This window comes from Cinclus cinclus, chromosome 11, assembly GCF_963662255.1.
Source record: "Cinclus cinclus chromosome 11, bCinCin1.1, whole genome shotgun sequence".
NCBI classification, from domain to species: Eukaryota; Metazoa; Chordata; class Aves; order Passeriformes; family Cinclidae; genus Cinclus; species Cinclus cinclus.
Genome location: NC_085056.1, coordinates 13,544,958 through 13,557,766, shown reverse-complemented (window position 1 = coordinate 13,557,766; position 12,809 = coordinate 13,544,958). Strand labels below are relative to the sequence as shown.

The 12,809-nt window shown below is 35.7% G+C and overlaps 1 protein-coding gene across 6 annotated transcripts in view; it reads left to right on the top strand.

Annotated features, from left to right (window-relative positions):
* The window catches only part of PHKB (phosphorylase kinase regulatory subunit beta), a 71,793-nt gene that overhangs the window by 23,496 nt on the left and 35,488 nt on the right, over positions 1–12,809 (top strand). For all 6 annotated transcript variants that reach the window (XM_062500006.1, XM_062500004.1, XM_062500007.1 and 3 more), the window contains 6 exons: positions 2,278–2,341; positions 4,879–4,974; positions 6,573–6,770; positions 7,348–7,405; positions 9,235–9,312; positions 11,128–11,286. In XM_062500006.1, the coding sequence (XP_062355990.1) occupies positions 2,278–2,341; positions 4,879–4,974; positions 6,573–6,770; positions 7,348–7,405; positions 9,235–9,312; positions 11,128–11,286 (653 nt within the window). The remainder of the gene's footprint in view (positions 1–2,277; positions 2,342–4,878; positions 4,975–6,572; positions 6,771–7,347; positions 7,406–9,234; positions 9,313–11,127; positions 11,287–12,809) is intronic.

The following is a 12,809-nucleotide window of genomic DNA, read 5'->3' as shown; positions in this document are numbered from 1 at the left end:
AATACATGTTTGCCTTGAACTTCTTTCAAGCAGTATCATCCTATTTTGTAGACAGATTGAGTAGTTTTGTTATCTGAATACCAATTGAACATTTATTACTTCTCTGCCTTTTATCAGTAACTTTTTTCTCACTCTGAAAATATATCATGTTGATATTAGGACTTTTACTTGAAAGGGAAATACAAGATTTTAACATGTGATACAGCCTCCAATGTGCAGGATTTCTGATTTTTGTTTTCTGCATATGTAGTTTGGTAATAATACTGAGTTTCTCTGAAAAATTCTGTTCTGAATCATCATGCCAATTTATTTGACCAATGGCTAGGTGATAATTAGAATAGAGCAATTTTTAGAACAATTATCTTTTTTTTTTTTGGGTATTTGAAACAAAGCCAGAAAAATAATTACATTCCCAGCTCTTCTGAGTTCAGTTTATTTCTTCATCTCACTCTCCAGCTCTAAAAGCTTTCAGCATCAGAAGATACCAAACAGAGGCAGCTGCTCAGAGCAGGCTGTGGTTAAGCTGGTCAGCTTTCTCTTGTTGAACAATTAGAAGTGAAACCCAGGAGTACTATTTCTGGCAGTATTTCAGAAAGGAGCATGGGGGTTTATAAATGATAAATGTGAAATCAGTCTAAAGTATTTCTAATATTAGAACCACTGCAGGTAAAGTAATACTTTAAAAACCAAATTCTGTAACTTCATAGAATGATTTTCATGATTTTAAGTATTTTCAATATTTTCTGTGTAACCATAATTAGACCCCACATTTAAAAAATGGATTTGTTAGTAATCATTTGAAATTTCATGTTTTAAATTAATGGATTGTAAAAATTAGTTTATTTAGAGTAAGGTAAAATGTTTGCTTCCATCCCAGTGTACTGCATGGAGTACAGAAAAATAAAGATTGAAGCACAGTCCCTGTTTGCAGATTTCTGCCAATTTAATTGTTGTGAATTTTTTGGTGGGGGGCTGGATGATGAAGTTGCTTGTGAGTACAGTCACAACTCCTCTTAGGTAGAAGTGGGGAATTGTTAGTGCTTATTAACTGAATAATTATTATAACTCAGTGTTTCATTAATTAGTTTTTTAAACAGAATAGGCTAAGCTTTGTTTCACTGGATGCTCTGAGTCTGTTTTACCAGGTTGCCATAGAGAATGTAAAAGGTGTTTGTTTCATGAGCTGGACCTCTGGAGTATTTCCAGGCCCTGCACTTGTCTGTCACCACTGAGGGGACCAAGGTGTTTCCCTCCCTGAGTGTTTGCATTGGGCAGAGCTGTCAGAAACCTGGGACTGTTACACTTTCTTTGTGAACACTGGCACTGTTGGGAAATAGCTCATGTAACATTTTACTTTAACGTGCCTTGTGAACGTAATGTCTGGAATTTTGGAAACAAAATTTTTGGAAACATGCAAAAAATGTGGTGTTTCATGTGTATGTTAATGCTGTAGTTCCTTACTGCAGTTGAATGGACATAAATAAAGTTGGCCTATCTATAATTATGTATTCTGGAAAGCTGAGAAAAAGAGGAGTAAAACTGAAAGGAAGAGAATGCTTCTTCATTTTTTACTTTTAATACTCACAAGGAATATAGAAAACTACACTTTTTAATGAAATTACTTTGTTAAAAGGTATATTTTTATTTCTACTGTAGAATTTATATAATGTTTAAGAAATTATTTTACTATGGAATTTGATTTTTAAATTATATCATTATTAGTGATTTCAATCCATAGTGTCTTAAAACGTGAGTTCTAACTTGAAGTCTTGATGGAATTTCTGGGTCCTGTTTTCTTTGTGGTGAAGTGAAATAAAAGATGTGTCACTATGTAGCTGACATCAGAAAATGCTTCTGTTGCGAATTCAGATTGATGAGATCTTTTATTGTATTGAAAGCTAGAAATTAGTCTTAAAGTTTAATGCTGGGTAGCTGATTTGAAAAATTGTGCTGAAGTAAATGCTCTGTGTCTGCACTATTGGCAAGACCTCGAAATACATCATGCCAGGTGTCTGATAGCAAGGTGAGAACAGAAGTTCTTTTGCCAGATGGTCTCTGACATTTGAAGACAAATAAAAACGCTGAGTAGTATTTCAGAGAGAAGTAAAAACAACCTACCACCTAAACAACCCCAAATCTGCTGCCTCATCATTTTGTTAACATAAAGGTTAAGCACGAAATTCAAATCAAGAAAAGATCATGGCATTGTAAAGTGTGTGAAGTTTTAGCCTGGGCTTGAATTGTGATAACCTCTGGGTTTTTGTTTTTACTCCTCAGCTCCGTGGGACTGGCAAAAGCAGCTTTAGAAGCAATTAACGGTTTCAATCTCTTTGGAAATCAGGTAATACAAGTGTTTGTTTTCCCTCCTTTTTTGTTAGCATGAATGATTTACAGGGTGGATCAGAGGATATTTTGAAGTATCTAGCACAGTTTGTTAGATTGCAGCTTTAAAGTTAGTTTGCAAATTGATTGCTGCTGTTTCAGGTACAGAATTAATCTGATAAAATTATTAGTCCCTTTACTATCAAGAATCACTTGAGATTTTTCCTTAGAAGAGTTCTAAAGTGGTTGCAGCTTAGTCTGAAAAATAATTTTGTTGCCAAGGTGGTTTTTTTTGCTTCAGAACTGTGTATGTTGCTGATACTAGAATATATGTCTACCTTCAAGCATTACCTTTCTTTTGTCTGCTTCCTTCATGTGGCTTTTGATCAAGACTATAAACAAGCTGCTTTTATATTAATCCCACCTTTTTACCTGTTTTTAATTTCAGTGTGTTGCACAGCCATTAGGTCTTTTCTCAGCCTTTCATGTGGCTTGGATCAATTAGGAAAGCAAGCCTTTTCTGAGACTTATATCTGCTGTGTGTTCCCCTTCCAAGTGCATCTTTCTTTTCGGTGCTATACATGCAGTAGTCTATAGCTAAAAGAAAATAATAGTCTTCCAAATTATTGGTTTAGAAAAATGTATGTATGGAAGGGAGAAGCCATGCATTTTTAAAAAGCTGATGTCACGTGTTCAGAACTAGGAGGTAGCAAGGATCTTCAATAATGGTATGTTCTACATGCATTGTTATTCCTTCTGAAATGAAGTTTACCTGTAATCTTTACCTTCCCAACAGTTTCAAGCACAAGTCAATGTGGCTGTTGAGTTTTTTATCAATTTTTTTTTTCTGAATTCTGAAATGGATGAACTAATTGCTGAAGCAAGACCAGTTTAAGTGCTTTGAGAGTTTATTTCTGAGATCTGTAGCTGGCATTAACAGAACCCATTTTGACCTTCAGTCTATGCAGAGTTTGCCTTTGTTCTTAGCTCCAGCTGTGTTCCAGTGGCTTTGAGAAATCCTCTTGAGCCCTTCAAGGGACTGACTTGCAGCTGCACAGGCACAACCTGCAGAAATCACTGCTGAGGAATCACTGCTCAGAGGAACACGTTAAAGGCTGACCTGGGCAGAGTTGTTTGTGTATGAACTGCATGCCCTCTATTGGGTTGGGCAAAAACAATTTTAATTTTTTTTTTTTCATAAATCAAGTCTCTGTAATATGTTCTTACTCCAGAAGTTTACAGTCTTTAGAGAAGTGAAAAATAGTTCATTTGTCAGACAAGGTACTTGTGGGTTTATGAAATGCAAATGAGCCTGCTTCTGAATCCCCAGGGAATCCTTCCATGCAGCACAGACTTTGGAACTGCACGTGTAGGCAGGTTATATTCAGAGTTTGAAGTTGAGTTTAGAGATTTGAGAATAATCAGAATCTGGATTAAGAAGAAAGTTAACAAATCATCAAAGCCAATGTGATTATTTGTGTGCATTCTTATTGCAGCACTAGTCAGTGTGTATCTTGCTAGAATGACTGAGAAAACAGATTATTTTCCATGAGGCTAGTGGAAAAAAATGTTTAGGGTTTTGTTTACTTTAGTAAACCAAAAGCTGAGTATTTTATGATAACTGTATACAATTAGAGTGCAGTTAAAGAGTAAGTAAGAGTAAAACCCCTTGGAAAGGTATCTCAGTGGATGGTAGTACTGGCACACAAAGAAGGGTGGTGAGGTATTTATGTAGAAACTTCACTGGAAATTGAAGTTTTTAATAATTAGAATGGTGGCCTCTGGAACAGTCTTCCTAGGAAAGTAGTATACCAAAGAAACTGACTGCTGTTTAGGAGAAATTTGGCAGATTTATGAAAATTTCTGGGATTTATGACCATAGTGGAATGAATTCACATTGGCTGTGTCTTCCATTGGGGGAGTGATCCTGAGATTCATTATCAGTTGCAGCATGTATGAAGATACCTGTTCATTAACAAACCTGAATTTGCAAGAGGTTGCCTATTAACAGTAGTTCTAAATGTTATTGATTCTATTTAAACTCTATCTCAGCCAGGGGATTTTTTTTTTAGTGTTTCAGGAAGCATCAAGAAGTTGACAGAGAAATATAGTGTAAAATTACTGATTTTATTAGGGAGTAGACTTTGCTAAGGAGTAGATGTTGATAATGCAGACCTTAAAATAACTGCAAAGTAGACAAGTTTTATTTGCTATGGAAGTCCTTTTCCAAAGCAGTACCTGTGTTGAATATCCAATTGTTTGTGTTCTAACTGACTTGTAATGAAATACTCAGCATCACTGTTTAGAATATTTCCTGAATACACAGGGAAGAACAACTACTCTTTTTTGTTTGTTGTCCTTAATACAGACCTCATTTTTCAAGAATTAATAGGAGAGTTAATAGCGTGAATGAATAATATAATTACTAATCAGTAAAATTTTCAGCTACCAAGCAACGACAACGTAACCTAAATTGAACAGAGAACCAGTGATTTTCAGCAGGATGCACCAACCTTCTTCCCTTTGCCTTAAACAAATGCAATGTTGTGTTCACAGGGCTGCTCTTGGTCTGTCATATTTGTGGATTTTGATGCCCATAACCGGAACAGACAGACCCTGTGCTCGTTGCTGCCCCGGGAATCAAGGTCTCATGTAAGTCATTAAAAGAAATTCACCTCAACAGAGTGTGGACAAACAAGTGGATATGAATTCTTAGTTACATGATGGACCTTCTGATCTGCTTGGTAAATGTGAAATTTGCTGGGCAGGTGTTGTTAAATTTTGCTTTTTAAGTGTCCCTGTGATGTATTTGTTTTCCTGAACGGGAATTGCAATGGTGGTCTTCATATTTTAAATACTTGGATTAAAATGGTAACCTCTTGGTAGCTTTCTAGAAAATGGAAAAATAAAATTTGAAATAACTGAAGTGAAATTTTCAGCCTTGGGCATTTTTCTTCTTTTGGCCTAGTTTCCACTGTACACTGTCTCGGCACTTTTGAAACCCTTTGTTTTAGCTTTAATTCTTTCTTTTGTCTAGGAAAAAAGCCTTTAAGGTTGGCTTATCATAAATTGCTGAATATGAACAATTTCTTGCTATAAGCTACCATTACAAATGTATTTCCTCAGTGAGTAATCTAAGTGACATAAGTATAGATTAGTTAAAAGAACATCTATTTCAATACTAGCATCAAAGGTAAATTTGGTGTTGAAGAAGTAGTGATTTAAAATGAGTGATAATAGTGTTCTGCTTTTTTATTCATTCTGGAATATAATAGTTTGTTCATGAAACAGGCTATTAATCTTAAACATTAATAGTTTACTTATTGTGTAGAAGAATTATAGCAGGGTTGCAGTGATGGATAATTAAAATAAAAGGCAATGTCAGCTACCTTTTTATAGTAAATGGTGGTTTAGAACTCTTGCTGTTTGCTATTTGCTGGAGACTTGAAATATTCCAACAGGAGCTGATTTTATAACTTATCCCATAGAAATATTTGTGTTCTTTTCTTCCTTTTATGGGTTCATGTCAGTCATATTGGCAAAAATTTTAAATAGTTAAGTATCTTGAGTATATCAACAGAAAAGGATAGTTTTTTGTGTGTTTCTGGAAGCTTACTTGTAGAGGTGATGCACTAGTTAGTAATTTTTCTTGTGTTTTAAATTCATAAGAGATCCCCGTGGTTTCTGAGAAAGCTGCTTGTATTTTTTCCTGGAATTATGCCCTTATCTTCTTAATCATAAATCAGATAGGTTTGTTTGTTCCAGCAGCCTAAGAATATTTCTGGAAAAGCTGTTCAAAAATGATCTTTTAAATATAGGTATTTCTCAGCACTGCACTTTTATGAAATATTTGTGCTTCTTTTTGAGCATATGACACCCAAATATTTGTGTTTCCTCCAGGAATAATCAGGAGAATGTATTTTTAAAATAAACAAACAAAAAAATCCCAAACCACAAAGTTTATAATGTTTTAATTGTGCCTGCACATTATCAGCTGTAAAACAGGTGACATTCAGAGCTAAACAAGTTATCTTCTAAATTGTATATCTGCACATTTGGTTTGTAGTTTATCCTGATACTTCGTAAGAAGTTTTATTTTGCACGCTATTTTTCTATATTAGCACTATGATTTTGATAAGATAATGTTCCAAATGTATATTTCACTTAGTAAGTTAAACAGCCTTGGTGCTTCAAATAATTGTCATGGATCTAATTAAATTTATAATGTCCTATTTCTCTGTCTCCTACAGAATACCGACGCAGCTCTTCTGCCCTGCCTTAGTTATCCTGGGTTTGCTTTGGATGATGAGGTTCTGTTTGGTCAAACACTAGATAAAATTATCAGGAAGTTGAAAGGCAAATATGGGTTTAAGAGGTTTCTGAGGGACGGGTACAGGACGGCGCTGGAGGACAGAGCACGGCGTTACTATAAACCAGCAGAAATCAAGGTAAAAGGCACCCCTGACACCCCTCCAGCTACTGCCAGTGGAATTGCACAGGGATTCCCGAGGCCTTCAAGGCAACGAGATGCCTTCTGTAATTTGCATGTGCAGTTATCAGAGACTGCTAAGTCAGCATTGAGTCATTGGTTTGTTTTGTAATGGATGTGCTTTCATTTACATTTAGGGTACAGTTGATTTCACATAACAAATAAGGAAATTATTTGTCATTTCATTTAATTTCACAGCTGACTACAGTCTGAGTGTGTGTGGAAAATAATTTTGCTTTTGATCACACTATTTATCAGTTAGGGTTATCTAAATGAAAATTTTTTCTTTTCCCCCATAGTTTCTCTGTGAAAAATGAAAAGTAGATTATTTAAATATTCTGCTTGAGAATGAGCCACAATAGATGTAAAGTCACAGTTCAAGTGCCCATAGAATTAAGAAGCAATACTAAATATACTAAAATATTTTTGCATTCATGTTTGTCTTTTATTGCTTAGAAATGACTCAACAGGATTATTCAGATGTATTTCCTTAAATGAAAATAATGAAATGTCCGATTAATTTTTCTTCTTTGCAGCTTTTTGACGGCATTGAATGTGAATTCCCTCTTTTTTTTATTTTCATGATAATTGATGGTAAGTATAGCTTTATATTCCGGTTCCTTAAAGGCATTAGAGAAATGAGCTTTTAGAGGAAAGATACAAAATTATTTTCCTGTCCTGCCTAATAAGCAATAATGCAGTGATACTAAATATCTAATTGAGAGTTCTGCCTCCTGGGTTGCAAAATCCCAAGCATTATTTTTAGGATATAACTCAGTAAGGGATTTTTAATAGCTTCAATCTGTGGCATTGTCCTGCATTGCCTTTTAAGCCTGAAAAACTTTCAGATGTATCAGAACTTTGCAGCAGCATAGGAGAGAAAGGGAGGGAGAGCACACTGCCACACTCAATGTGCACCAGGGCTTCTCAAGTTGAGCATTGTGTTGCAATTGAATCAGAATTCAGAAGAGAAGAAAGAGAGCCAGGAAAGGTTTGGTTTCCTCCCGGCCACAATTTTTCACATAGTCAGTCTGATTGAATAATAAAACAAAATTTAAAAATCAAAACAAAACCAGCAAAAATGACAGCGCCTCGGTCTTGGCATGGGGACGGGAGACAAACCTGAGAAGTTCAAGGGGTGATCTCAGGATGGAAGCCAGAACTTGCATAGAACAGAAGTCTGAATAAGAACATGAGTAGGGTTACAACTGTCAAAAAGATTTTTAAACGGATTAAAATCTGCCCGTCTTTTCTTTCTCCTGTAACACATTGAATTCAGATACAGACAGTGAGGGGCACAGAAATCTGCCATCAGCCTCGACTCCTCTGTGGCCACCCACAGATTAAAATACTGGGTTTGAAGGTTTAATAAGGTTTTACAGTTGATATTTCTGAAGAAATGCTTGACATTTTTCAAAGAGTGAGGCCCAAAACTGAGGAGAAAGGCGCTGACATTTAATGCTGCCCACTTGCAGTTTTGAGAACAAAAAGATAGTCCTCTTCAAGTGAGGTTAACAAAAGAATAGAAAAAGCATTTTACGCTTCTTGTATACAAAAACCCCTAAAAATTACATACTGTCCTTGTTCTTTTTGCCTGAATCATACTTTTAGGAAATAGAACAGTTCTGTTAGTAGATTTTGGGCAAATATCTCCAGATCCACAAGGTTCCTTAATGCAAAATCGTGTACACACAGCAATGGCAAAAAGACAATGACGTGGGAGGAGCAGAGATTGCTCGTGTGTCATGAGTTGAGTGTCATCCTGGAGTGTTTTGAAATGTTCAGTGTGTCACTTGAAACACACCTTTTTGTGTGCAAACTTTGATTGCATTTGTGTCTCTTAGCAACTGTAAATATTCCTGTATATATACTCAGGAATATTTGAAAATGCTGTGAACAATGCTTGTCGAGTTTTGGGAGTGTTGATGAGCCATGGAAAGGAAAAAAAAAAATTGGTGGTTGAAAAAGGGAATATTAGTACAAAATTTATCATGCAAAGTTTTCATCTAGCTCATTCCCCTTTGAATGTTAAAAATATTCTACTTTAAAACATCACCTTGCTTGTAAAATAGATCCATTTTTTCTTTGATGAACAGAAATGGATTTTGTATTGTTTATATATTTTCATTTAAGAACTTTCCATGAACTGAACATTAATCATGCTAGTATCCATCAGATTCATCTTGAGAAGTTCTGCTAAAACAACTTTTAAAGGACTGTCTCAAAAAGCAGCACCAGGGACTTGACTGATGTGATCTACAGCTCAGTCTTTTACTTTTCATCAGCCATTTAGTGTGTAGGCACTTAATATTTTGTTTTGAAAAGTAAACACTGGATTTTTTTTTTCTTCCTCTTTTATGAACTTTAAGGTCATGGAGAAATTATTTCTTCCATTAAATCAATTACTCTTTGCTTATTTTTAGGCATTTTTAGAGGAAATCCTACACAAGTAAAGGAATATCAGGATCTTCTGGACCCTTTGCTTCAACATACACCTGAAGGTATTGTCTGGAAGTTGTTCTTCTGAAACAATTGTAGCTTTTTATTGACCCGAAATGATAAAAATCCTGACTGTCCTATTAATATATATTGTGGTGGAAGTAAATGAGAAGTAAGAACATCAACATGTTTCCTAGTGGCAAAATACTAATTCTAAAATAACCTCTTTTGTGTAGATACATTGCAGCATTAAGTATGATAATAAAAGTAACATTTTTCTGGAAAAATGCTACTGATACTAAAGATTTACACTGTGCACACTCCTCCCCTCCTTCACCTCTGCTTCACTGTTACAAAGTTCACTTCTACTTTTCAGGCAAATATTAACTATCAGCAGTCAGATTGTTTCAATGTCCCACCTGGACCCAGATGAGAATTACTCTCATCATTCATTGTCACCTAATTTTGCAAGCTCCAAAAAATGATTTGGTACATGCATATAAATTGTTTCTAGCTTACAGCTACGTAATCATTTTATATTTCATATTATAAATGTTATCTTGTTTAAATTGGGCACCTCAGAATTTCTGTGGCACTGCAGACAAGGCTTGTGGTGGCCTACAGGCACAGCCATTCAAAATTCAGTTTAAAAAAAGAAAAAGGCCATAAGTTTGAGTGGGAGGAAAGAAATGGCCTGAGAACAGAACAATCCAATTTTAAAACTCAGCATTTTAGTCACCTGTTCTTACATCTGTGGTACAGTTAGACAAGTGGATGCAGAATATGCCTTGTTCTTTAAACTTACTGAAGTGAACTGATTTCTGTAAGGCAGTCAAACATTCCCTTACCAAATTTGCATTATGTAGCAAATTTTTCTTGCTGGTTGTTGCTTTTTTCTGATTACTAATGAGTATGTGAAGGTTCATGGACACTAAATTAATGTTGTGGCTTCCTTGTTGCATGGCATCACAAATGTCACATCTTAAAATTTTTGGGTGTGTTTTGGTACCTCATTCATTTGAATCTAATATCTCTAATAACTGTTGCTTTTCCATTTTCTCTCTGCTTCTTCCCAGTAATTTGTTTGGGTTTTCTTTCTAAGTAAATAGTAAGACACTGCAACTGTATTCTGTTTATCACCTGTTCTTTATCCAAATTAGTTCAAGAGAAGAGCAATATTAAGGTGGAATTTAATTATGCAGGAGGCATATTAATTTACTTTTCAATTTCATATAATTAGGTCAATCATTTGTAATCATGTCTCTGAATTCCTGATGCATGTCCACTTAAAAAGTTCTGAAATAAAGTTTACAAATATCAGCAATACCTATGGCATATAATTCTAGATACAAGGTATATATCTATTAGTAGAGAAGTTGAGCCAATTTGTTTCATGATGTTTCAAGATTCAAGTCCTTATTTTAAACATTTGATTAAAAAAATTATCCAAAACCAAGTTGACTCTTTTTGAGCAGGAATTTTTACTTGGAAAGAGTTGTCTGATATTGAGTCTGTGTTAACTGGGGAGGCACAACAACCCGAGTGCTTCACTGGAACCCAGCTTTCATTGCTTTTGGTTAAGGCTTCTTAACTGAACTGTGTTTCCTTCAGGTGACTTTTTATTTTTACTTTGCACAGAGGGTGCTGCACTAACAACACACCTCGTCTGGGAAAAAAATCTGAGGAAATGTCTGGTAAAATACAAAGTAGTTGAGCATTGCTTCCTCGCTGAGATAACAATGAATGACAATCTCTGTTCAAACTGTTACTGGGCTGCAATATTTCCTGCTTTGGATCCACTTCAGCTTTATTAGGGGAATCCAATCAAGTAATGAGGGCAGTGGTATTTACTCACTGGCTGTGCTTGCTGTCCCCAGGGTGCCCTGTTGTCCCCAAGTATTACTATGTGCCTGCTGACTTTGTGGAGCTGGAGAAGAAGAGCCCTGGCAGCCAGAGGCGGTTCCCCAGTAACAACGGGCGGGATGGGAAGCTCTTCCTGTGGGGCCAGGCCGTGTACATCATTGCCAAGCTGCTGGGTGAGAGCTGAGCACCTTCAGCTTCTGTCCTGATTGTGTTCCTTTTGAATCCAAACAGTGCCCTGGGTGGCCCCTGTGTCCTCTGCTCTGGTGCACCTGTGACAGACAAAAACTGCTTTGCTGTGCTCTTGTTTTTATGCTGCACGCTATAAAGCTTAGTGGAATATTTCATAGAGTACTGAAAATCTAAACATGATGACAGATTTATTTTTTTCTGGGTTTCCCTCTTACTTCCTTTCCTTCGTGACAGAATATATTGATGTGATACTGTCTGTGTTAACTGTATCAGCTGCACCTGTACAGTGATGTTTTTAAGTAATTTATAGCATTTAATTTAAACTATTGACTGCTTAAGCAAGACAAGTTGAAACTTTGAATAGTTGCAGTCTCAGAGAAAGTTAGTGATTCATTCATCTGTGTTATTTTTACCCTTTTTCAATTGTATGAGCAATTGCAAATGCTTATCCGTTTGACCACTGAAGTTTGTTATGATGAATTTCAGTCACAAAGAAACTCTCAGTCTCACATGGAATGATTTTATTATATAGGCTAATGCAAAAATAATGGTTAATCCAGAAAAAACCTTCAGTTGGGTTTTTTCTTTGGAATTTCTTTTAGGAGAAAGCTATATTACTTTATTTTAACATGTTCAGCAGTTACCTAGTAATCAGTAGAGGGAGTTCTGAAAACTATTTTTCTCTTAACACAGAAGGGAAGCAGGCTGTTGGTAATAAAAATGAGAAAAATTGAAGGGGAGTTTAAAAATTCAGCAGTTGGCAAGAACAGTGGGTGTATCTTTAGGTATAGGGGGACAGAGTCTGTCTGGTGCTCCACCTGTTTGGTTTTGCTGTATTCCTTGCAAAATTCCTCTTTAGCCAATGCTTCAAAGTAAATGCAGGCAATTACTGTTAGTTGAAAAAAAAAAAAATCTTATAAGAGTATTAGCTAAGCAATCCTCCAGTGTGTGTGTAGGTTGCTGTAGTTCTGCTGGTATTGATCTTGTACAGGTATTTGTGTGTTTCTGTACCTGCAGACTGCTGCTTAAAGAAGTTCTATTTATAGTTTGCTAACTGTTGTTTGTGTAACATAAGCATTCTTCTGTTTCAGTTCTTTGCTGAACATTCTTGCACACTACTCTTTTTGTATACTTTAATTTCTTTTTCAAAAATGTTCAAAATTTCAGAGTAATTTTTTCCTGCTTCTGTCATAGTCCTTGCAAACGGGGTTTGGAGATCTTACAGTGATTGTTGATGAGAGGTTGTTATATCAGGAACTCCATATATTCCTACTAACTTAGAATTGGTGCATTCAATTTTGCTCCTTATTGGTGAAAACCTACCTGAATAACAATCTTGTCCTTGGTGAAAGTGTTTATGTGTCTTACTTTCCTTGTTGGTGGCTGCTAATTAAGTGCAATCCTGGCTCCAAGTGCTTTGATATCTGGGAAGGTATTGGTTTCCCATTTCATTATCCATTCAGAAATCATTGTGTTGCCTCCAGGGTATCAATTAATTTGTGTTGTT